This window comes from Triturus cristatus, chromosome 3_2 (assembly GCF_964204655.1).
Source record: "Triturus cristatus chromosome 3_2, aTriCri1.1, whole genome shotgun sequence".
Taxonomy (NCBI): domain Eukaryota; kingdom Metazoa; phylum Chordata; class Amphibia; order Caudata; family Salamandridae; genus Triturus; species Triturus cristatus.
This window is the reverse complement of record NC_140584.1, coordinates 146,259,194-146,283,972: the sequence shown is the minus strand read 5'-3', so window position 1 is coordinate 146,283,972 and position 24,779 is coordinate 146,259,194. Positions and strand designations below refer to the sequence as shown.

The 24,779-nt window shown below is 43.5% G+C and overlaps 1 protein-coding gene across 8 annotated transcripts in view; it reads left to right on the top strand.

Moving 5' to 3' along the window:
* USP28 (ubiquitin specific peptidase 28) overlaps nt 1-24,779 on the top strand; it is a 407,198-nt gene that overhangs the window by 353,137 nt on the left and 29,282 nt on the right. For all 8 annotated transcript variants that reach the window (XM_085647372.1, XM_085647371.1, XM_085647370.1 and 5 more), the window contains 4 exons: nt 7,151-7,229; nt 8,374-8,453; nt 16,847-16,970; nt 21,388-21,583. In XM_085647372.1, the coding sequence (XP_085503498.1) occupies nt 7,151-7,229; nt 8,374-8,453; nt 16,847-16,970; nt 21,388-21,583 (479 nt within the window). The remainder of the gene's footprint in view (nt 1-7,150; nt 7,230-8,373; nt 8,454-16,846; nt 16,971-21,387; nt 21,584-24,779) is intronic.

Here is a 24,779-nt window from a genome sequence, read left to right as displayed (position 1 = left end):
TACCCTCCTTGCCAAGGTTATTGCTCGGAAGACCATCTGCTTCTCCTGCAGAAAGAAGTTCTAGCCTTGCTTCAGAAGGGTGCAATAGAGGTGGTTCCAGAGCAGGAAAGGGGTCAGGGATGCTACTCCCGGTATTTTCTGATCCCCAAAAAGGACGGCAGACTGCGTCCGATCCTGGACCTCAGAATCTTGAATTTTTACCTGAGACAGGAGAAATTCAAGATGCTGACCCTTGCGCAGGTTCTTCAAGCGTTGCAGCAAGGAGACTGGATGGTGTCGCTCGACTTGCAGGACGCGTACTTCCATGTCCCAATCCTGAAGTCGCACAGGAAGTATCTCCGTTTTACGGTTGGGTCGCAACATTACCAGTTTGCGGTCCTCCCGTTTGGTCTTACTACCGCACCTCGAGTCTTCACAAAGGTGATGGTAGTGGTGGCTGCTCATCTCAGGAGGTCGGGGATTCCGGTTTTCCCCTACCTGGACGACTGGCTTCTGAAGGCAGAGTCCCCAGAGATGGTGCAGCGTCATCTGCAGGTGACAACTCAGCTGTTGTTCGACTTGGGTTTTTCAATCAATGTGCCCAAATCTCACCTGGTGCCCTCTCAACGCAACCTGTTTATAGGGGCAGTACTGGACACTACTGTGTGTCGAGCATTCCCTCCTCCTCAAAGGATTCTCGACATTCAGGAGATGGTCCCTTTATTCCACAGTGGAGCGGTTGTTCCAGTTCTGAAGGTCCTTCGCCTGCTCGGTCTGTTCGCTTCCTGCATTCTGTTGGTCAACCATGCACGCTGGCACATGAGGGCGCTCCAGTGGTGCCTCCGCAAGCAGTGGTATCAGCACAACGGGGATCTCAGGGAGTTGGTCAAGATCTCCAGAGAAGCTGCAGCGGATCTGTCTTGGTGGAGTGTAGAGGGCAATCTGTCGCAGGGAAAGCCCTTCCATCTATCTCCATCAGTGGCCACAGTGATAACGGATGCATCCACCTTAGGGTGGGGTGCGCATCTGGGGGACCTGGAGATCAAAGGTCTGTGGTCTCCAGAGGAAAGGTTGCTTCACATCAATCTTCTGGAATTGCGGGCGATTCGTTTGGCGCTCAAGGCCTTCCTCCCTTCCCTTCGCAGTCAGTCTGTTCAAGTCCTGACGGACAACACTACCGCGATGTGGTATGTCAACAAGCAGGGAGGAGTAGGGTCTCTTTGTCTATGCAGAGAGGCCTTATGTCTATGGTCCTGGGCTCAGGACCATCAGATTTGTCTGATGGCAAATCATCTGGCCGGGGTGCTGAACGTGCGTGCGGACAGTCTCAGTCGGCAGTTCTCCGCCGACCACGAGTGGAGGCTCCATCCGGAGGTAGTTCGTCATGTCTTTCGGACGTGGGGAACTCCTCGGGTGGATCTGTTTGCCACTTTCGAGAACGCGCACTGCCCGTCATTCTGCAGTCTCCAGTATCCGATGCAGGGGGCGTTGGGGGCTGCGTTTCAGTTGAGTTGGGGCTCACAACTCCTTTACGCGTTTCCTCCCATACCCTTGATTCCTCGGGGTCTGAGGAAGATTCGCCAAGACCGGGCCCAAGTCATATTGGTCGCCCCGGATTGGCCAAGAAGGGTGTGGTATACGGATCTTCTCCACCTCTCCTCGTGCCCTCCGCTCCGTCTCCCTCTGAGGGCAGACCTCCTCTCACAGTCGGAGGGGCAGGTTCTACACCCCCACCTCCAGAGCTTACACCTTCATGCCTGGAGATTGAACGGGGCAACCTGAGTTCCTTCTCTCTCCCACCTGATGTGGTGGATGTTATTTTATCGGCCAGGCGACACTCCACCAAGTCCATTTACTCCTACAGGTGGTCTAAATTTGTAAAATGGTGTGGAGAGAGATCCATTGACCCTTTAAAAGCCCATCTTTCCAATGTTCTCCAGTTTGCTCTTTCCTTGGCTCAGCAGGGCTGTGCTGTGGCCTTGGTCAAGGGCTATCTTTCGGCCTTATCGGCTTTTCTGTGCCTTCCAGATCAACCATCACTGTTTTAAATCCCCGGTTGTTCTGAGGTTCATCAAGGGCCTTACAAACATGTTTCCTCCCACTCCTTTTGTAATGCTTCAGTGGGACCTTAATCTTGTTTTAACCTTTCTAATGGGGTCCCCATTTGAGCCTCTTCATAGTTGTCCTTTGAGGCTGTTGTCCTTTAAGGTGGTTTTTCTTGTAGCCATAACCTCGGCAAGGAGGGTGAGTGAGCTTCAAGCTCTTAGTTCCAAACCTCCTTTTCTTACCTTACATGCTGAAAGGATGGTTCTGAGGACCAGGGCTGCCTTCCTGCCAAAAGTTGTTACTCCGTTTCATTTGGGGCAGTCCATTACTCTCCCTGTTTTCTATCCTCCTCCTCATCCTTCCAAAGAGGAGGAAAGGCTTCATCGCCTGGACCCAAAGAGAGCTGTCAGCTTTTACTTGGACAGAACGACGGACTTTCGTCTGGACGATCAGCTCTTCGTGGGTTATGTTGGACGTTCCAAAGGGAGAGCGGTGCACAAGCGCACGTTGTCGAGATGGATTATCCTTGCCATCAAGATCTGCTACGCCCTGGCTGGTAAGACCCCTCCTGAGGGTATTGGAGCTCATTCGACTAGAGCGAAATCGTCTACATCTGCTTTGGCCCAGGGTGTTCCTGTGGCAGATATTTGTAAGGCCGCGACTTGGGCATCCCTCCATACTTTCGCAAAGCATTATTGCTTGGACTCGGAGATGAGGAGGGAGGGCCACTTCGCGCGCTCTGTGTTGCAAGACTTTCTGGTATAGGAAGGTGGACACCCTCCTCCGGGAGTCGGGACTGCTGTGGGACTCTATTCACAAGGTGAGGAATCCACTGGCAGATGTATCCATCAGAAGAACAAGTTACTTACCTTCGGTAACGCTTTTTCTGGTGGATACAGTATCTGCCTGTGGATTCCTCACTGACCCACCAGCCTCCCCGTTGTCCACCTTTGTATACCATGAAAGAGGTCTTGTAGATATGTTTTAATGCTGTATGGTACAGTTGTAGGAAATGCTTGGTTTACTTTGCATTCCTTTCCTTTGCATATTATGTATATGTATTAGTATATTGTATACTGTGTATTCTTTGAGTCTGTCGTTAGTCCACCTGTTCGCCTCGAAGGCACGGAAAAAATGGGTGGAACTGACGTCATCACGCCGACGTGGGCTTCTTATGGCTCCGGTGACGTCGAATGGAGTCGCGAGCGGAGCCGATGCATTATGACGTCGCCCACGTCGACGTGGAGTGCTGGGAAAGAAAAGTTCCGTGGAATGCTGGTGCAGGGGATATTCACAAGGTGAGGAATCCACAGGCAGATACTGTATCCACCAGAAAAAGCGTTACCGAAGGTAAGTTACTTGTTCTGTATGACAATCGTTTAGTGCTTCCTTTTTTCCTTATGGGTTAGGAAGGTAGGGGTACTACAATGCAAACCTATGTAATTTCAGCATTTTTGCCATGTTGGAAACATTTTAGGCTGCATGTATATGTTTTCACATATGCATATATATGTATATATATATATGTATTTTCTATATGCTCCGGGATCCCGCACATGGGTGGGGATTATTCATAGATTATGACTTTGATGAGTATACCCCTGGATGAGAACTAGGATTATAGGTAAGTAACTAATCCTTATTCAGCTCCAAGATGCCTACGGGTGAACGTGTGCGTTACTAATACACGTTATGTTATGTTCAGTAGACACATTCAAATATACACCATCACTTGTACAAATTACAGTACAGTTCAATTTACACAAAAGGCTCTCATCTGCAGGTTTTCAGGAAATATGGAACTCGGGAGAAATGTGTCCTGCTCAGTTATTGGACCCAATGAAATATATACAGAATCGGTAACGGGGTGAGGAACATGTGTGGCAACAATGGCAAATGCATAAATTATTTTGCCCTAGGAGAGGTGGTGTAAGGAATTCAGAGGTTTTGTCAGGACTGATCGACTAGCACCAGTATCAAAAAAGCATGAAGTGATCTTTACGTTAATAACACCGCCATTTCTGGTCTACAGGATTCAGAACATGTTCATAACAGTCCGCCCCCCCCATGGCAGTCTTAACATGTTGGATATTGATTCCGAGGGGAAGAGGAAAATCAGATTGTTTAGGTTGATCAGTACTCTAGCGTACCATAGCTGAAGAAACTAAGGCGTTCCTTTGTCGTGCACACTTTCCCCTTCCATGCCCTTGATTAATTCCTCTCACGCTCTCTGTTTTGGAGCACTCTTAGCAATTAATGCTTTCAGAAAGTTCGAGAAAGCCCATTCGCAAAAACAGATGCAGCCCTCCCAGTAGGACAGCTCTGCAGGCAGTAGGGCCATCACGGTGTGTGCCTGGAATGAGATGGAATATGATTTCCTTACCAAAACCATTATTCGTTTAGCGTATTCCATGTTTTGTTGAGATGTATTGAAAAGTATCTCGTTTAGGTCTACTATTTACAGTGCACACCTATTCCGAGATTTCTTTTGAAGACAAATTGTATCGCTAACCATTTTTGTCTTAGTGATTGCCTTGAAAATTACTACCAGTGTCGAAACTTCAACAACATTGACAGTCTCAATCTGGGCTGATTGAATGAGGGAAGTAGCATTGTGATTGATGATAACATATGCTGCTGAATTTCAAGATTGTAGACCAGTGCGATCATTTGGGGCCCTGATCACATTTAGCATTTAATGGATTCTTTTGTATGTTAAATAATTGTACTTGTAGGTTGGCTATATGCATGTTTTTAAGCCACATTAATTGTGATGCATCTAATTCCATTACGCTTGTGTTAAATAAGACCATTTCGAACCATTTTTGCATGTATATGTTGTTAGCAGGGTTCCTAGTGGGCATATAGAATTGACCTTGTTGTTTTGTACCAACCTTTTTCCCAGAGCTATGGTATTGTTACAAGGTGAAAAAGGCATGCAAATTGACATGCAAAAGGTCACTGGTGACAACACTGCGGTATAAGTAGGTGAAGGATCTGTAGCTCTTCGGCCCACTGTTGGCTTTAGACTATTTCAGTAGCCTTAATGTCAGAGATTGGCACTTGCTGTGGGCAATGTTAGCCTTGGCAAGAAAGCAGTCTGCGGCTGGTTACACTTAAACTAATAATAACAAATCAGTTTGAAGTTTTTCACGCAAGCATGCAAAGAAAAAAACAATGGACTGGATGAGTGTATCACATATGGATGTGCATAGCTTAAGTGTTCTGTCCATAATAACTTGTGAGTAGCATGGGCACAGAAAATTTGCCACGGAATAACTTTCACCTTTCCGTTTTCAGAATGATTCTTTAATGCTCACAAGAACATCATTGACATAGACTATTGACAGACCTGGCCTGTTTATGGCTTGCCTTGATTATTGCAATTTTTTCAACACTTATTCCCAAAAGCCTCATCAACAGGCTTAAAGGCATGCAAAATGATGGTCCACGCTGAGCTTAAATTTGCAATGCATAGTCACACAAAATGTGCTTTTAAATTCTAAATTGTCCCGAAAGGACCTGAAATTTAAATTCAAACTCCTGTGCATCACATAAAAGCCCACCCCAACAATGACTCCAGGTACTTGAAGAAACTGGCCCCACCTATGTATCTGCTGGTGAATGCTTATTGACCAACTGCACATGATCTGTCAACAGAAATAGAGGCTTCAAAGGTATAATGGGCAGGCCTCTTTCACAGTGCCAACCCAGATGCTCTGGAACACTCTTAATACAACCCTTAATGCCGTTACAAATTACCTCAGGTTCAGAAAACCATTAAAAAAGTAACTATTTAGCCAAACCGATTAATAGAATAAATGTGGCAATACAAGTTGATTCCAGAGATGGAACCCTTCACACATAAAGGACAAAATAGTCCCTTCCTTGCCTGTTTTCCTTTTAAATGCAAATCCCTTTGTTTTCTATACCTACTCTACCTTTCCTACCCAGCATAAGCTAAATATTAAGGATCCCTAATACATAATTGTGTGCAGAGAAACCATGATCTAAGAAAGCTGAAAAGAGATTCAAACATCTATCCTTACCTGACTCTGAACTACATCTGAAGGCTGGTGGAAGGAACAGAATCCATGAAGATAAAGACCAAAGACCTGCCATGTAGACTGGATGCCTACTCCCACAGAATGCATTGGAAGCCATTAGCATTCCAGTGCTACTACTCCTCTCCTCCTCACAATTGCCTTTGTTTCAACTTTCAAATAATATCCCTAGAAAATAGACAGGGATGCTTACCAGCATCCTTTGTGTTGACAGTCATAATCCTTCATAAAGGAAAAAGCAGTATTGTCGGGATAAAAAAATCTCAATTATTTAAGTCCTGTTCCATGGCATATTTTCCCTTCTACAGCAACTACATGTTATGAGTGATTGATTCAAGAGTGCAAGCAGTTGAGAGTGCAGAGATGTTAGTCTCTTTCATAAGCTGTTCTGCAGGTACAAACTGGTTGTTTCACTGGAGTCATTGCTGATAAGCGGAGCCAGGTGGATGTGAGGTTGTGCACTAGGAGGAGGGAAATGTAGATCAAAAAGCAACACAAGAAAAACCAAGAAGTGGCTAGGGCATGGCAAAGTTTTATGATAAATAAACAGTTGGTCTCAGGATTTCAAGAAAAGAGAAAAGGCATGCTTTTTGATTAATACAATTGATATTACATCTAAATCTTATGTACTTTTTATATAAATGGCAGGTGTTGGTCATGTAGTATTTTCCATATTTTTGTTTGTTTCTAACTTGATTCAGTTTAGAAGCTGTTGCATGTTTGTTGTTTTTAGATCGACTACCAGAGAAGAAACCACTTAACTGGTGAACCCTTTGTTATGTCTAAAAATATTGTAAGGTATGACCCTGGTAGGCTTGAATAAAGACTGCTTTCTAAAGAGCATATCCTTAACACGAAGTTCCATTTCTCTTGTGAAGAAAAGTCGCAGATTTTTAAAAAAACGATACTATGAAATAATTGTTTATACTGGGTCTCCGTCCTAGTGGGGTGTTGAAGATTCTGCTTTCTGGTGGTGGTCAATAATTGTTTTGTTCCATGTCCAGAATATGTCATGTAATAACGAGATCCTCGCTCATATTACATTTTGCATTATTGAACAGATCAATAAGTATCATGAGGGTTGCACGAGCAAAGTTGCGAGAGATTGGGCCAGAAGATATGGACATGGAAGAATATAAGGTGAGCCTCCTACCATTTCTTCCCTTAGGAATTATTAGTTGATCAAATTAACGCTCTGTAATATCGACTGAAAAAAAAAGAAAATCAGGACAATGTTAAGTAAGCCACATTATTGGCAGTTGTGTTATGCTTGCCAATGTAGCACAGACTGTACATTGTCTGGAAAAAATTTCATTTCATTGTGTTGTGGTCTCTCTCTGCTTGATGTGGATAAAATATCATGATACAGTCTGTTTTTTCTCTGGTTTCTATTTGAGATATTTGTTTTTGATTTGTAAGTATATTTTTAAAGTGCACTGTCACCCGTGGGGGTAAATTGGTGCTGTGCAGGTGTGTGTGGCTAGCCTGCCAAGGGCAGGAAGGATTAGACAAAGAGGCCTCTATTCAGCTTCTTGCAGAATTCACAAAGCGAGTTGAAGGTATTGATGTGTAGTGGCATAGAACACATATCAAACAAAATGGTATACATAATTGGCTGCGTAAATGTCAGGATTTTGCGTAACACGACGCAAAATCTTCCCTATCTAATACTTATTGACTAATTGTCCTCGAAACCTGTATGTGCACTAAAATGCAACTTTTTTGATACATAGAAGGTGCTCTAACTCCATTAGTGTGTGCCCCATGTGTTTTGGCATTTTGAGCTCTAAATATAAGAAAATTTGTTTGAGGAGTTGGAGGCTAAACTGGTTCAAGTCTTGTTTTTGGTACATGCTTTCTATTTGACACAAATTTGGAGATTTATTACTGGTAAACACTACAAATGAATTGACAATCCTATTAATTAACGTTGGACATTATCACACTGAAAGGGTATTAAAAGAAAAGTATTACACATCTAAGCAGACAGATGTAAAATACATTGGAAACTGGGGACTTGTAGATTAAAATGTCTGACATTTATTGTTTTTTAATGGTTTAGGTAATAGGGGAATAATGCATACAGATTATGTATTTGTGCTTGTCAGGTTAATTTAGTTTTTTCCATTTACCGTAGTCAAGATTTTTCTTCATTTTCTTTGTTATAGTGCAGTTTAATTTCTCCATGAGAGAACCAGTACAACGTTTTGAAATATGTTCACCCAATTACTAGACTTACCAAACACAGTTCATCTCCTTTGTTCTTTTCTCTCCATCTAAACAGAAGTGGCATGAAGACTACAGCCTGTTTCGGAAAGTTTCAGTTTATCTTCTCACTGGCCTAGAACTCTACCAGAATGGAAAGTATGTGAACCCAAAGCTTTAAAAAAAATGCATATATGATTTTTCTGAAAAGGCCGATCGCATATTGAGCACTACTGCTGGTGGGCCGGAAACATTGTTTTAGCTACTTTAGCAAGCATGTTCATCTAATTAGTGTAATGCTTTTGGAAAAGTCTTTCAGACTTCTGGTGAAATAATGTTATGTTCCCAAAAAGGTGTTCAGGTGTGTTACTGTCTGTTCCTGCCAGGTTATCTCATGCTGAGTCTATCTTCAAATATTCCATTCATTTTCTCAACGATTAAGACTGGCTTTGTTGTTTTTCTATTTCCATTAACATTTGTTGACACCATCTCAAGAGACCCCATATATCTGAATGTCCTACTCACTAAACCTAATGTAATCCCTTCTTTCTTTTCGTAACCTCTGCCAGTACCTCTCTTGCAACCCTTTAATCCATCTATTCTAGAGTGCTCCTATTTTTATACAGTAACCACTTTATTAAACATGTCCATTTAAATACTGTACCCACACATCAAACAAGACAAACGTTTTAAACTATCATTTAAAACATACTGGACACACTTTTTCAAATAATTCATTAGTAAAAGCTACTACAAATCTTGCCAGTGAAAATAACAAAAAGTGTCATGTATGTGACATTCCCAGCACGCATGCAACTGGATGAAGAAGATGTTTTATTTTTTGGAGTTTGTTTGACTTGCACAGTCCACCATTAATCATCTACTCACTTTTTCCAATTTTTTGTAAGTGGCTGACTCATTTGTGTGTTAAATGAAAGGTTTCTCAGATATGGGTCAGAGTGCAACTCTTTCTCCCTGCTCAAGTTATTTGTTTAACTTAAGTCAATTACTTTCTCCTTTCTCAGATGCCTCAGATCACACACTATTCTTAAAACTTGGTGTTCCCCTTTTTAAATTAGTAGTATTAATAACTGTTTTTGGAGTAGGACAAAGTCGTTCTTATCCCATATGTCATAAACAAATAGGTACCCCTATAAGCTTCATCAAACAGATGTGCTCAATCTTGGGTCTTATTTATGAATAGGAGTTATTAAAAAATATGCTGTAAAATGTTCAATCAAAATATGCGTCCTTTACTTTTCATTGAGCAAAAGTTACTGCCGGACATTTGTCCTGTAAAGGAAACAATTCAAAGTTAACTGTTTACCATCCAACGAGGGGTAGTCTTGCAATTTCAGTGATAACTATTGTACTCATGTAAAACCTTTCTTAATGAAGTAACTGAAATATTCCATGAACATTGTTGAGGTGAGGCTACCCTGCCATAACAAGTCCAAGCTATGTATACAATGTTATCCAATTACTGTTTCATGTTAGGGAGCAATAAAACTAAGCCCACGCAATGATAATTTACCACCATCCGTAGATGGTATTTCCTTGACTGCCATTTTGAGGTCATCATTTTCCATCCAAATACCACTACCTTCATTTTATCTATATTTACATGAATGTTATTTATATTTACACTTGGAGCACTGTGTCATAGTAAACGTCAATGGGGCCTGATGAGCATTGAAATTCCATTGGTGTGTGGTTTTGGATAACAAAATGGTCTGCACAGATGAGTACGTTAACATGAGCAGTTAAAACATTTTGTGGAAAATTCCTTGCGGATGACCCGTATTTATGGAAGTCCTCTAAATACAAGGAGATTAACAGGAGTGTTAAAATGCACCACATTTCAATCCATTTTGAATTTATAGCTCCTTCAAAAATGAACAATTGATCCCTGACAGAAATTTGGCAAGATGCTGGCCAATGCTGGTGAGTAGTATCAGAAGTATTGGGTTAGGCCTGGCACTATGGCACAATAATAATTAACTTTTACAGACATCAACAGGTCAGCTGTATATTTACACTGCATGATTTTCTTAGAGACATGCAAATCCTCAGTAAATCATTTGGGCACTTTTATGTTTTCTTTGTATGTATTATTGTCAATGTACAGAACCTTCTCCCAGATTGACCACATAAATACTTGCTCCTGGTTGAGCCATGAGTCAATTCAATGCATTTTAGCTCAAATGCAAGAGTTATGTTATGAAACCACTCTGCTTTAGATAACATCCGTTCAGCAGCATTAAGAGTAACCTTCAGGAGAATGTGGGTATGCAGTGCATTGATATCAAGTACTACCAGTATGTTTTGAGTGGGATCGGATACTACTTTTTTAAGGAAATTAAGGATATTAGTTCTTACTGCCCCGCATGTAGGATTTTGACTCTCAGTTGATTCAAGCGAAAATAAATCTGTATTGTCGAAAAGGCCAACTCCACCCTTGAGCACTTCAAACCGAATAAATCCACTGCGTGATGACTTGGTCCCTCAACACCCACAAGGCAGAATCCATAACAACTTTACCCCTTTCCAGGTACCAACAGACACCCCAGCCCTTTGGGTGTTGGAGTAGTGAGCCCAACTGACAATTCCAGGCTCACCGTGACCCTCGCCAGCCCCCAGCAGAAGCCTCCAAGCTGATTTAGGTGGCATACAACCACCCAGTGAGAGACTGGATCACTCATTTTCTCCATGGGTGGCAAGCCATAACATCTGACAGGTGGGTCCTGCAGATATGCCAGTGGGGCGGTGCCTTGCCATTCGTTCCTTTTTATCCTGCCACCATCATCAGAACGGCTTGTGGAGGACAGATTTCCTATTCTGCTGCGGGATGTTAAGACTCTTTCGGGGGAAAGGATCCCTAGAGATCAGAACTGAGTGTTACTACTTTTATTTCCTAATGCTGAAGAAGAGTAGATGCCTTTGCATTAGTTCAGATCTTTGATCTCTTAATTTCTTCCTGCAGGTGAACAAATTTAAGATACCCATGCTAACCCAGGTTCTATCTGTCTTGGAACCAGGAGACTAAATGGATTCTTATTTCTTTATCCCTGTCCTGCAGACCCATACGTGCCACCTGTGGTTCATGGTGGGTCACAAGCATTTTCTGATTCCTGTGCTCCCTTTACACCTCACCTGTACCCCTCCAGTTTTCATAAAGGTGATGGAGTTGGTCACAGCGTACCTTCGGAGTTTGGGGTTATGAGACTTCCCCTATGTCAACTGACGGTTGAAGGCAGATGCGCCTCAGTCGATCATGGGCCACCTCCAGACGAAGGCAAACCTCCTTATATGGCTGGGGATAACAGTCAATGTGCCAAAGTCGACCTGACTCCTTCACAGAGGATCCCTTTCATTGGAGCCATCTTGGATGATCACTTTCAGGCCTTTTTCCCTGGAACAACAAACCCAGGACATTCAGGCTATGATCCTGATATTTCAGCCTCAGTCCTGTGTCTCTGTGAGATGGCTCTGAGGCATCTTGGCCTACTAGTCTCCTGCATTCTGCTAGTCTACCATGTCTGGTGGCACAGTCTGACTCTACAATCCGATCTGAAGTCTCGGCCCAGCACCAGAAGAACCTGTCTTATTTCATCTACGTGCTGGAAGAGATTACAAAAGATCTGTGGTGGTGGCTGCTTCCTCGAGGGCAAATCTACCAGCAGCAGATCCCTCTCTCTACCCAGCCCTGAGCTAAAGGTAAAAAAGGACACATCCCTGCTGGGTTGGTGAGGTCATCTGGTAGATTTGAGACCAAAGGAATCTGGGCTCCAGTGGACACCTGCCTCATATCAACCTTCTAGAGTTACAGGACATTTACTTGCCGTTGAAGGCCATCCTCCTGTCCATGAAGGGAAGGCTGGTTCAAGTCCTCAGGGACAGCAACACAGTTATTTGGAATTGCCTCAAGCAAGGTGGAATGGGATCATGGACCATGAGATAGGGAGCCCTCCGCCTCTGGGTGCGGATGAATTGTCAGGGCCTCTCCCTCATCTTACATCAACTGGCTGGGTCTTTAAACATAAGGACGAACAAACTCTGATGGCTACCATTTGTGGATCACAAATGCAGCTCCACCGAAAGGCAGTGCAGGTTGTCTTCCACCAATAAGGGAGAGCCCTGGCATGATCTTTTTGCCACCTCTTAGAATGCACAGTGCCAACACTTTTGCCAGGCTGTCAGAAGTGGTGTTCTTACTTCCATGTTTGGCCCAGCAAGGAACTTGCAGTGGGCTATGTTAAAAGCTATTTGTGTGCTGTTGCGCCATTTTTCTGATTGCTGCATCAGCCCTCTTTGATCAGTTCACTTGTGATGAGATTTCTTAATGGTTTGCAACACATACTTTTTTCCGAACCCCTCTATGATGCTGAATTTAGTTCTCACCTTTTTAATTTTATCCCTTTTGAGCCGATGCATAGTTTTCTCCTGTGCCTTTTGACCCTGAAAAGTTTTTTTTTCTTCATCAGGATTCCATCGGCTCATTGGAGTGTACTTCAGGCACTCGGTCCAGCTGCCTTACACAGCTGTTTTTACAAATAAACTGGTGTTAAGGCCTCGAGCTGCTCTTCTGCCAAAAGTAGTGACCTCTTTTTATGTTGCAAAAAGAACAATTGATGGACATAATGCTGAACAATATCATGCATTCACCACAGTACAGAGATCTGGGCCTAAATCCATCGTTTTTTTGCTCCCCATGCAATCCGGTTTAGAACCAGCCATATGCAAATTAGTCTTGACCCTGTTCCCCATGGGGACAGTCCAGCCCGAACTACCAGGCCAGGTCCTTTCTGGACTAGAAACAAGCATCCTAGGACCAGTTTCGGTAGGTAGAAGAAACTGATGTTAGTGCACATTGGGTACCATTTATATGATTCCCAGTTTGTCACTTCCTGAGTGAGGTTGGTGCAGAGCCACAAAGGGCTACCTACAAGCATGCAGGGGTACTGCTGTTGAGTTCGAAAGTGCTGCCCGGGGACTATGCACAGGGTTAGTTATTTGCCGTTAAAGGGTCTACTAGATAGAGCATTACCGAAGGTAATGAACTTGTTCAACAGCGCGTTTGAGTGGCAAGTATATGCGGGCACTTTTAAGCCTGAACGGTTCTGACTTGGAGCCATCTACTTGCGCTCTGGGGCTATCCTGAAGAATGTTCAGGATAAAGCCTGGGGAGATATGCTTTAGGGACACAGTCAGCATTTAGATAGAGCATCCACTAGAAAGAGAGTAACCTAAGGTAAGTAACTTATTCAAGTCCTAGCAGTTTTAAGTTCTGATGAATCTGAAATATTATGAAGGCAGTGAAACATGTTGACATTTCCCAAAGAAGCTACTTAAAATGGTTATTATTGTGTGCCGGCACACTCTGTATAAAGTTTTACATTTAATTGCCTGATGCAGTTTCTTTAGAGCATTTTTTAGATAGGATATGGACTTGGGTGAATGCAGATAGGGACCTAGCAACATACTGATCAGTGGTGAGGCAGGAACAGTGGTCGGAATAAGTCCGAGGGAAAATTCAGACTATAAAAGTAGAATCCCTCTGTGTATATTTATATGTCAATAGTCTCCACCCCCTGCCTCTTAACTGAGAATTACACCCATAGTGAGAAATCTGGGATACTGCCACAATGTTATAAGGTCATCCCACATAGAACTCTTGTGAAGTATCCATAACCATCTTCCTAGGCATCTCCTGAACATTGGCATGTCTTTGTTTATGCAGCATGTGTGATTTACTGACTTGAAAACTTGTGTGTGTACTATTTCCCCTTACCTTTGATTCCTTTATTATTTGGATAGTGTCTAAAATTGAAATAGATCTCCCACTTTTCTCTGATATAACTGGATGCACTTCACTGGATTTGTTGAAGAAGTCCAGGCTATCCTAATGTATAGGGAAAGAGAACCTTTTCTTAATATAACCCTCACTCACTCTAGTAGTGACATGCTTCATCATCGGGTTCACCACAACTCCTTAAGCTTGGGGTGGGCTCAACCATATTCCAGGGAGCACTTGTGAAGACTAGGTGTATGGGGGTGTAACTTTCAAAATAAAATTCCTCCCCCACTCCTAAAGTATCCTTTATTTGCAGAGTTGGAGAGACCTACTGTGTTCTCTGCTCCGCAGGGATGGACCTTTGATGTATGTGTGACTACAAGGCCTCCCTCTCATGCCCCAGTTGGGAGCAGATGCCCTGTTGATGTGGGGTAATTCCTCTTGAAAACAGCGGCAACTATTAGACTTTTCCCCAAAAAACTTCACTCACGTCTTCAGGGGAAGTGACTTCATTGCATCCCACCCTGATGAAAGCCCAGGACCTTTTGTAGGCCACTAGGAAGGGCTGAAACATGTTGGTGTTCTAGTCTACAGTCATAGGACCATTACATCCTTTAGCCCTACTATTTCTCTTAACCTTCCCTCCCACTCCGCGAATAAAGGACACTTTAGGAGTGGGAGAGGAATTTTATTTTTGAAGTTACGCCCCCATACACCAAGTTATCACAAGTGCTCCCTGGAATATGGTTGAGCCCACCCTGACCTTTAGGAGTTGGGGGGAATCTGATGATGAAGCATGTCACTGCTAGAGTGAGTGAGGGTATATTAAGAAAAGGGTCTCTTTTCTTTTCCACCCACAAATGTGGTTTGGCGAATGACTGGCATGAAAACCCTTGGTGTTCCTTCCCCCTATATTTTTCCTGTAGGAACCAGAGAGGATACTAGTTTGTTTTTGGTTTTGTATACAATAAGGAGGGCGTATCCCTTCCAACCTCTTCAGTGAGGACCTCTCTACCCTTTTAGGGCCCCCTTCTGGGTTCCCTAATCTTGTGGATCAGATATCCTAATGTATATACTCTTTGATCGTGCAAGACTTTTCAGCGAGAAAGCTGACCCCTTTTTGAAGGACGTCAAGAAACAGCCATGCTACAACCTGCTCTGTGAGACTATCCTTTGCGTAAACAAGTCCATTAGCAGGACTGCAACTTATGTGGCTTTTTCAGGGGCCTACCTTCCCACCAGTGGCAGCCACCCCAATGGGTGCAGTACCCATAGAAATTTTGGGGCTTTCTTTGTGGGAGAGGTAGATCTACAGAATGTCAATGGCAGGACCTCCAGTTCCCCCTTCACGTGATTCTGCAACCTCAGTACCACTTTGATTTACTCTTCCTCAGACTATCAACTTATGTTAGGGGAGCTGGGGGACTTTCCCATTTTCTGAGCTGTTGAGAATCTAATCTACCACTATGAATTTCTGGGTGCTTCGTTTGTCTGCAAGGGTTTTGCTGTCTTATTTTTTGACCATTCATCTGGAACAGCTGTCCTTCACAAACTGCTCCTGAGATGCACGAAAGAGCAATAGAAGCGGTGCCCATTGAGGAGAGTCACAGGGTTTTTATTCTCTATACTTGTTCCCCAGGGACAGCCACCTTGAACTTGAGAACCTTGAACGTATTTGTTCTTCTGGATAAATTCAAACTGCGATCCAAATCAGGTTGTCAATCACCCTGAATGTTCAGGGTTGGATTGTGTCTCTGGATCTCGAAGATGCCAATTTCAATCTGGCAATCTTCTCAGATCTACTCTGTGGGGTCCCAACACTACATATTTTGACAGTACCCTTTGGACTGCTTCATGGGTCTTCACCAAGGGACTGGCTGACCTCAGCTATTTAGAAGCCCATTTATTTCTCTCCTTGGATGATTGGCTGCTGAAAGAGGGTTGCCCCACTCTTGTATCGATCTATCTGGCTATGTTTCATCGGCTGAGGTTCTTCATCAGCCAGCACAATTCCTGCCTCTTCCCATTTTGGTTGGCCATTCTTAGACTAATCCTAGACACCAAACCCATGAGTGTTTTCCTCTGTCTTGGATGATACTGGACATTCAAGGTGAGATCCCTTGTTTAGGACTCTTGCTCCTGTTCCAGTTTTGAAGGTTTGCCACCTTTTGGGCTTGATGCCACACACTCTGTGGCATATGAGGTCTCTCCTGCGAAATCTCTGTGATTTTAGCATCAGAAAAATGTCTTTACTGGTGGAGAGATCCTCCACTGAGTCCTTGCTGACCCCGGTTGGTTTATGAATGACGCTATCCTCTCAAAGGGGCGTCCCTTCTATCATCCGGATTCAAAGTTTACAGTTGTTATGGGCACCTGCTTATTGGGTTTGGCCGCTCACATGGGTAAGATGATGGTGTTTGTTTTTGTTAGCTGAAATGATTAGGGAAGTCTAGATTTCTATTATGCTCTATTACGTTATCATTGCTATAAGATTTTTAGGCTTGAAGTTTTTATTATCTCGCCTCTTTGTAAAACAACATGTCTTGGCTGTATATGTTGAGGAGTTATTCTCTGTATTTATGTGAAATTGGGTATAGTATGTGGTATTATGTAAAAGATTAATTGTATGTATTGAATTTGGCATGATATTTATGAAATTGTTCACACAAAATCTGTGATTACTATTACTGAGAATGAAATATGGAACACCTAAGATAGTAATGAACTTTTAAAGACCGAGTATCCACTGTTTTTTCAGATGCCAGGAGGCTCTCACATACTTGGTTTATGCTTACCAGAGTAACAGCACCCTGCTTCAGCAGGGGCAAAGCCGAGGTGTTGAGCAGTCGCTCATTGCATTGTACAGAAGAAAGTGTCTCTTGGTAAGTGCTTGCTTAACTTTAAGATCTCTCAGTGCCTGTCAATACAAGAACTACACTTGCTTAAATATATGGTGCCTGAAAAGAAGGGCTAGGATTTCTAGCAAATCTGATTCTATTTCTTTGACAAATAATTGCATTATTTTCTAGCTCTGAAATGGATTTTGAGTTCTACCTCTCTCTGCTTCATACAAGTCTTCATGCTACTTTGTATAATAGACTTTAAACACCCTAGAAGGTGTGTCAGGGAGTCTTATGAAAGATGCTACCTCACCATATGCATGTTATTTCAGTGTTCTTCAGAGCATACTCTGCTATAGGACACTGTAATGCATTTTGTGTACTGGTCGATACATCTGCTCATTGTCCTGATGTTCATAGATCCCCTGTTCTGGGTGCTGATGAAGCATGGTATCTTGTCATGATGAATTGCATTCCTCTTTGAAGTTAATATCTGCCCTCTCCCTCTAGGAAGCCCACAGACAAACTTCTAAGAGGTGTATAAAACCGACATTCCAAACGTGTACAGGGCATTCTTTGCTGGTTTTCTGGAAAAGTGTGTAGGCTTGTATTTAGTCCAGAACCTGCGTTGTCTATTATTTTTCTCCTTCCACAAGAAACTTGTTGTACCTTAACCTTTAGCTTTCACACAAGATGTTTAATGAGCTTGGATTATCTAATCGGAATTATATAAGTGATTGACTTGAGCAATATATTTTTTTTTTCTTTGAGCCAGAAGTAAGTCTGTGCTCTACAGCAAGATACAGTTTTCTTCATATTTATTTCATTATTTCTATATTTTTCTATGGGCCGTGTTACTATATTACTCAAGTAATTGATAAAATGATTGAAGCTAACAGTTTATTTTTGATTTTGTATTAACAATGATAGAACTGAAGTTTTTAATAAACTAAAAACAAAATAGAAATGAGTTCTTGCATATAAAACTAGTCATGCTTTTTGTCTAAATTACACTTTTAATGTCTCACCTGCAGAGCACCTGCACTGTACTTGCAATGGGTATCGTTTACAATAAAGGGTTTGGAGGGCTTGGAGCCCGCCCATTGCTTACTATTCGTTGGCTTAATTGTCACTCTTGTATGCTGCCTCCTAATTGACCTGCACATGCTGTACATTACTTCGTTTTCTATCTGTGGAGCATTGACCAAGCACAGATTGATTAAACTTAATTAGTGTCCGTCGCTAATCACGCTGTGATTTAGGTACTATTTCTTTCACTGCCGTCACCTAGCTCCAGTTCCTTTATCCACAACCAGTATGATATATAGTACTCTTTCGCCCACTCGCACCTCCTGGTCTAAAAGACATTTATTTGTAAACAAACCAGCTCTCGCAGAAGCGTTATACATTCTAACAAGCTCCTGCATCGGATCAAACGCATTACGCGCTGTATTACAGAAGGTGCTCCAGGGGTGCAATGGGCTTTACGTCTGCTTTGCGTGCCCCCGGGGCACTTTGGTATTATAGAAGGGGGCGCAGCCGCTTGTGCATCCCCTTCTATAATACCAATAGTGCTGGCGCACTTAAAGCGCCAGCACTGCCTTCAAAGGGTGTTCCCTCATTTGCATAGCGTCGTGTCCTGTGCAAATGAGTGAATTCCTTTGACTCGGCGCCTGCACCATAGTACAGACGCGGGCGCAGAGTCAAAGAAACCCTCAGGAGGCGCACTGACAGTTCATAATTAAAAGGTGGCACACTGTCAGAGTGCCCCCTGAGATCAGCCCTCTACAGGGGTAAAGGGGGTCCCATGGACCCCTCAGACATCCCTTTGCAGGAGGGTGCAGTCGCTGACTGCACCCGTCTGCAAGGGGATCTCTAATCCCCTTTGAAAGTGCCGGTGGGTGCCGCCTGCATTGTGAAAACACGGAGCAGCTGCTCAATGTTTTCACATGAATGCGCTGCCCCCAGGGCAGCGTAAGATAGCGGCTGCCCTGAAGGCAGAGCATACATCATAATTTGATCTATTTTCATTGTTTTCTCCTGGCGCACGTTTTGAAAGGTGTGCCGGGCGCAAACAATGATAATGTGTAATACGGCCCCAGATGTTTACACAGATCATAAGTTGTGATAATGGATAACATATTGTATTAAAATTACATTTATGTAGCACTTACTTGCCCTGACCAGGCTTTGAAGTGGTATAGGGCAATTAAGTGGCAACTTTCCGTACCGCATAATGGTACCCCTCACAGTGCCACTCCACTCAATGCCGCACAGTGCCACTTCATGCCTATCGCTGCCATGCCACTCCACTCTCTGCCGCACCACACCACTCTCTGCCACTCTCTGTCACTCCACTCTCTGTCACTCCACTCTCTGCCACGCCACTCCATGCAAACCCCACTGTATCCTATTTTATGCCATTCCACTCTACGTCACTCTACCTTCACCCTACTCCATGCCACTCTACTCCATTATCTGCCACTCTGCTTTGACTTTCTACGCCACTTTACTTTGGCATTCTGCGTCACTTTACTTTGGCATTCTGCTCAACTCTACTTCATCATTCTACGCTAGGCCACTCTACGCCATTTTACATCGCTCCACTGTAACACTAATCCACTCTACTCTACGCCACTCACCACTCTACTCTAAACTACTTTAGTCCACGCCACTTACTCCATGCCACTCTACTCATGCCACTCAGCTCCCTGCCATTCTAAGCCACTGTACTCTACTCAATGCTACTCTACGCCACTATTCACTGTGCAACTCCACTTTATGCCACGCTACTCTACTTCATGCCACTCCACTCTTCTCCATGCCACTCTATGCCATACCACTCCACTTTACCCCACACATCTCCATGCCACTCCACTCTGTCATTCCATTGTTTGCCACTCCACTCTAAGTCACCCTATGCCACTTTTTTTACCTCTATGCCACTTCACTCAATGGCTAGTCACTCTGTGCTACTCCATGTTCTAGGCCACTCTATGCCACTTAATGCCACTTCACTGTATGCTACTTGTTGGACCCGGCCTCGTAGTATGGCCCTACGTGCCCCCGCACCACCGCAACCTGGTACCTGCAGCCCCAAGCACACGACCCAGCCGACCCTCCCCACCAGGACACACGCACCCGACCCGGACGTCCCCGTCCATGGCCTCCCTCCTTTCGGCCACCCCGGGCCCGCGTGCCCGCTACCCCCTACCCCTTCCGAGACTCATTGAGCCCGTGCTCACCTTGTACATATTTGCAGTGATAACCTACTTGATAAAGATTGATTTCTAAGAATACCCGGTGTGGTCACTCCGTGTCGTGTGGTGCCAGAAGTACGATCCTAGATACGAGATTCCTCCCCCTGGGGAGTCTCCCGCCAGTGCCCGGCTACGATACTTCGAGGGTGGGTCTCAGGGTAGTCAGGACCTCCTTCCAGGCTCCTCTGAGGTCGCCGTCTAACACTACTCAGCTCTGTGGCACTCTCCGACACTTTTACTCCACTATGCTCCACTCCTTTCTATACCACTCTACTCCATTATACACCACTTCATCCTACTATATTCTTCACCACCCCACTTCACTCTACGCCACACCATTCTATGCCGCTCCACTCTATACCATTCTACTCCACTCTACTCATCGTTGCTCCCCTCTACCCTGTGCTCTCTGCCCTATGCCACTCTACCCTGTGCCTCTCTACGCTACTCCACTCTATGCCAGTCCACTCTATGCCACTCCACGTCATGCCGATACCATTAGCCATATTGAGCAACAGCCACACTGTTGTACAACATGGCTAAAAGGCATTGGCAAAGCCAATAGATCTATTATAGGTTAGACATATTGGATTTACCAATGCTTGTTTATCTTGCTGATCAAGTCCATCAGTGCAGTATGTATCTCTGGCGAGTGGTTTCCTGTATGAGAAAAATGATTTATTTTATGTAACATGCAGTTCTCTAAAGTTTTGTTGTACTTCAAAGTATTTAAACCATGGGGTTCTGTTTTAACCCTGGATCATATGCAGAGCAGTGCACTTGTACATTGCTTTATCATACAACAGCTCCATTTTTTTTTCTTGTGTGAACAAAATACTTCTCTGATGGGCCTACGTTGGATTAAGGAGCTGGAACAATTTCATATTTTGTTCCTTTTTTCATTAAGTAAGAACTTTCACTATAATGACACCTCCAATTAAGAAATTCCTTTGTGGCCTGAAAGTTACAAATTCAGTTTTCTCAGGTCCACTTACTCTGTCATGTGCGATTATATGTTGGTAATATAGTGTGTTGTCAAGTCCAGTGTCAGTTTATCTCATGACGAGTACTAATAATTATTGAGCAGCTCACAAACCACATTAAGAATTGAATTATTGGTATTTCCAAAGAGCTACAGGAAAGCGCATGGTCCATCTTCAAGTGTTTGGTAATTGCTCACTTTCTGCTTATGCCACTAGGAGTTGAATGATACTGCTGCATCACTGTTTGAAAGTGGCCAGGAAGACCATGTGTCAGAGGCTGTCTGCATCATGAATGAGCTGATTATCCCCTCCATGCAGCTGATCGTGAACTGTGACCTCTCCAAAGACGACCTGGATGCCATTGAAGTTATGAGGAACCGCTGGTGCTCCTATCTTGGACAGGACATTGCTGGTGAGTACTAGCAGTTGGGGTGAAGGGTTTTCTTTAAAATGGAATTGAATTTTGACCGTTTTTCACACCAAAGTTGCTCATGTTTTTTAGCTTCTAATACATCTATGATGCCAGTCCAAAGACCTCATATTATTTTCAAAGCTTTCTTCTCCATTGGCAACTGCTCAGTCTCTGTAGCCCCTTGTTTTTAACATATGGTACAGTTAGCGTCTAAAGCAGAGCAGATCTAGTGGCCTGTGCAATCTCCACCTGGTACTTCTGCTTTGGATCTTACTTTTTTAGGATCATCCACCTCTGTGAATCTTTCAGATGAATAGCTTAGCAGTGTGAATTTCATATAGATTTACATGCCGGGCATTATTCCATCTGTTAGTTTTTTACTGAAGTGTTTCTAAGTTTAAAAACCATTTTCTTGAGCATTACTATAGGCTGAGTTAATTATGACTGACTATGACGCTAACTGCAAGTGCCCCAATATGTGATCACGGTTTTATTTTTTTCTACTGATCAGTTTGGAGGTATATTGCAAGAGCTGCCAAGAAAGAAGATTAAAGTTATTAACTAAATAGAGAATTTTGAAGAAAAGTATCCCACGATTATTGCAACACTAAGCAAATCAGATTATATTTTCCTCAGAAGGGAAATCACTTGGATTAGACCTCGGAGAACAATCTGAATATAATTTAGAAACAAAAGAAATCTGTTTGAGTAAATTCTTCTGAAAAATACAAAAGATCTTAAGCCTGCAGTACGGTCAATAAAAGAGCATCTAATGCAGTCAAAAGAGGAAGCACTTAAGTGTTCCCAGAAACTAGGAAAGTCAAAAACCAGTCTGAAAAATATAAATCTCACATAAGCAATCCTTTGACATCGAAAAATCAGTCAGTTGAGTAGGCTGCCGTAAAAGCCCACACTACCAGTCACAAACAGAGGGCCACTGGAAAGGAGTTGCTTAAGGGCATCTTTTCAACTTACAAGGATGAATCATTTGAAATGGGGAAAAAGGTCCTCGTCCTCAGAAGAGAAACAAGATACCTACCTTAAGGAGCAGCAAGTCTACAAAGCCATCATGTGTCATTGAGGCGGAAGAAGGCAGTCCGCACAACAGGTGGCAATCTCATGAAGAAAAAGCATTAATTCGAGGACGCATAAATCTTGTATACATTAACTAAGTCTTTGGCGGCAAGAGACAGAGATAACTCAGGGGACATACAGAGCCAGATTAATACATATACAGAGCTCACCTTAGATTTTACATGGGTTGTAGAGGGTCATATTACCAATTAACTTTCAGAAGAGGAGGAAATATGGCACGGTATTGATGCTGAATCTCCTCAGGCAGAGACGTTTTAATGCAGGGGCAAAGTGGGCTCTGGCCCAGGGCCCCAGCCTTTCAGGGGGCCCCCTGACAGTCAGCTCCATTTTCCAGAGTTTTTCCCTAATGACCTTGAATATTTCCTAAACAGTTTGTTTTAAATTCTGTTTTCCATTCATTTATTTCTTATGTACCTGATGTGTGAGTGTCTAGTACAGCCATTTTGCAGAGAAATTTTGTGTTTATGTTTCATGCAATATATACATAAAAAACGTTTATTTTAGATCAAAACAAGGCCAACATATAAGAAATGGGAGGGCGTCACAGAGATTATTTGCAGGAATATTGGTGAGCTGCTGCTGTGTTACAATTTTGAAAACACAAATAACTATCCCTGAATATTAGATGTAAACACATTCAGGGCCTTATTTATGAGAAGTGATGCATCGCTGTGTGAAAACAGGGATGCGTCAATTCTTAGTGCGCCCTCGTTGCGACATGACGGATGTGTCATATTTACTGTATGACGCATCATTTCGCAAGGAGTTACAGATATGTCAGTATTTCTGACGAATCTGTATGCGCAAAAGTGATGCATTGCTGGGGTGTGTCTGAAAATAGACGCAACTCCAGCAATGTGTCCTTTCACATTGGGCAAGCCCCATGTGAAAGGGCCTGCCTCAGTCTTATGCCTGCTGTGTGGCAGGTGTAAGATATTGACGCAATGGCGTCCTAGAAGTGGCGCACTGAGTTCTCATAGATTTCAATGCGCCACTTCTACGAGGCATTTTGCGGGGCAACACCCACCCTGCATACATTATGCCTGGCGCAGGTATAATGCGGTGCAGGGGTTTACAAAGTGAAGCATCTGCCTAGATGCGTCACTTTGTAAATAGGGCGCATCATGGCACATTTTTTATGCTGCCGGTGCGGCACAAAAAGTGACGCATTGGCTGCATAAAAGTGAAGCAAGGTCTCATAAATAAGGCCCTTAGAATTTGGACGAGTGTTCCTTTGCACTGTCAGGGGCCTAATGAAATAGTGTATTTAATAAAGCGCACAGCTACTCAGACTAGAGAGTCCTGGCGCGTGACAGTGGGAGGAAAACATGCGTAAAAGACCCATCAGTTATCAAAAAGCCAGGTTTTTAAGTTCTTTCATGAAAGAGAGTAGGTCTGTGGTTAGTCTCAGAGACTCAGGAAGGCTATTCCACAATTTTGGGCCTAGAAAGCCGTGGGATCTGCCTCCAATGCGGGCACTGCATATTTTAGGCATGATGGCCAGGTTGGCATTGGAAGAATTCAGGGGTCTAGCTGTTGTGTAGCGATTAACGCGCTTATTTATGTAGCCGGCTCCTAAGCCATGGAAAGCTATAAAGAAGATGGTCATCGCTTTGAAGCCGATCCGTTCTTTTATGCGGAGAGACTTAAGAATAGGGGTCATACTAGATCTGGGTTTAGGTCTCAGGATGGCACTGGCCGCCGCGTATTGTACCACTTGTAGGCGCTGGATAAGGGATTTGGGAAGACAGAGGTACAAGCTGTTGACATAGTCAAGCTTTGATGTCACCAGAGTCTGCACCACGATCTTTCTGCTCTCAAGCGGTAACAGTGGCAGGAGTTTTGAATAGCATCCAGAGTGTGCCAAAGCAAGTGCCATCTAGATTTTGAATTTGAAAGCACATGGAGAGTGTCTTGTCTATGACAATTTCTACATTTTTGACTTTCTCCTTTTCAGCGGGCGGGGGCGGCAGATCTTTTGGCCACCAAGCGCTCCAGTCAGGCGTTTATGGATTACCAAAGAAAACAACTTCAGTTTTGTCAGGATTGCACTTCAGCTGATTGATTTTAAGCCAGTTAAAAACCTTTGTGAGGCAAGACC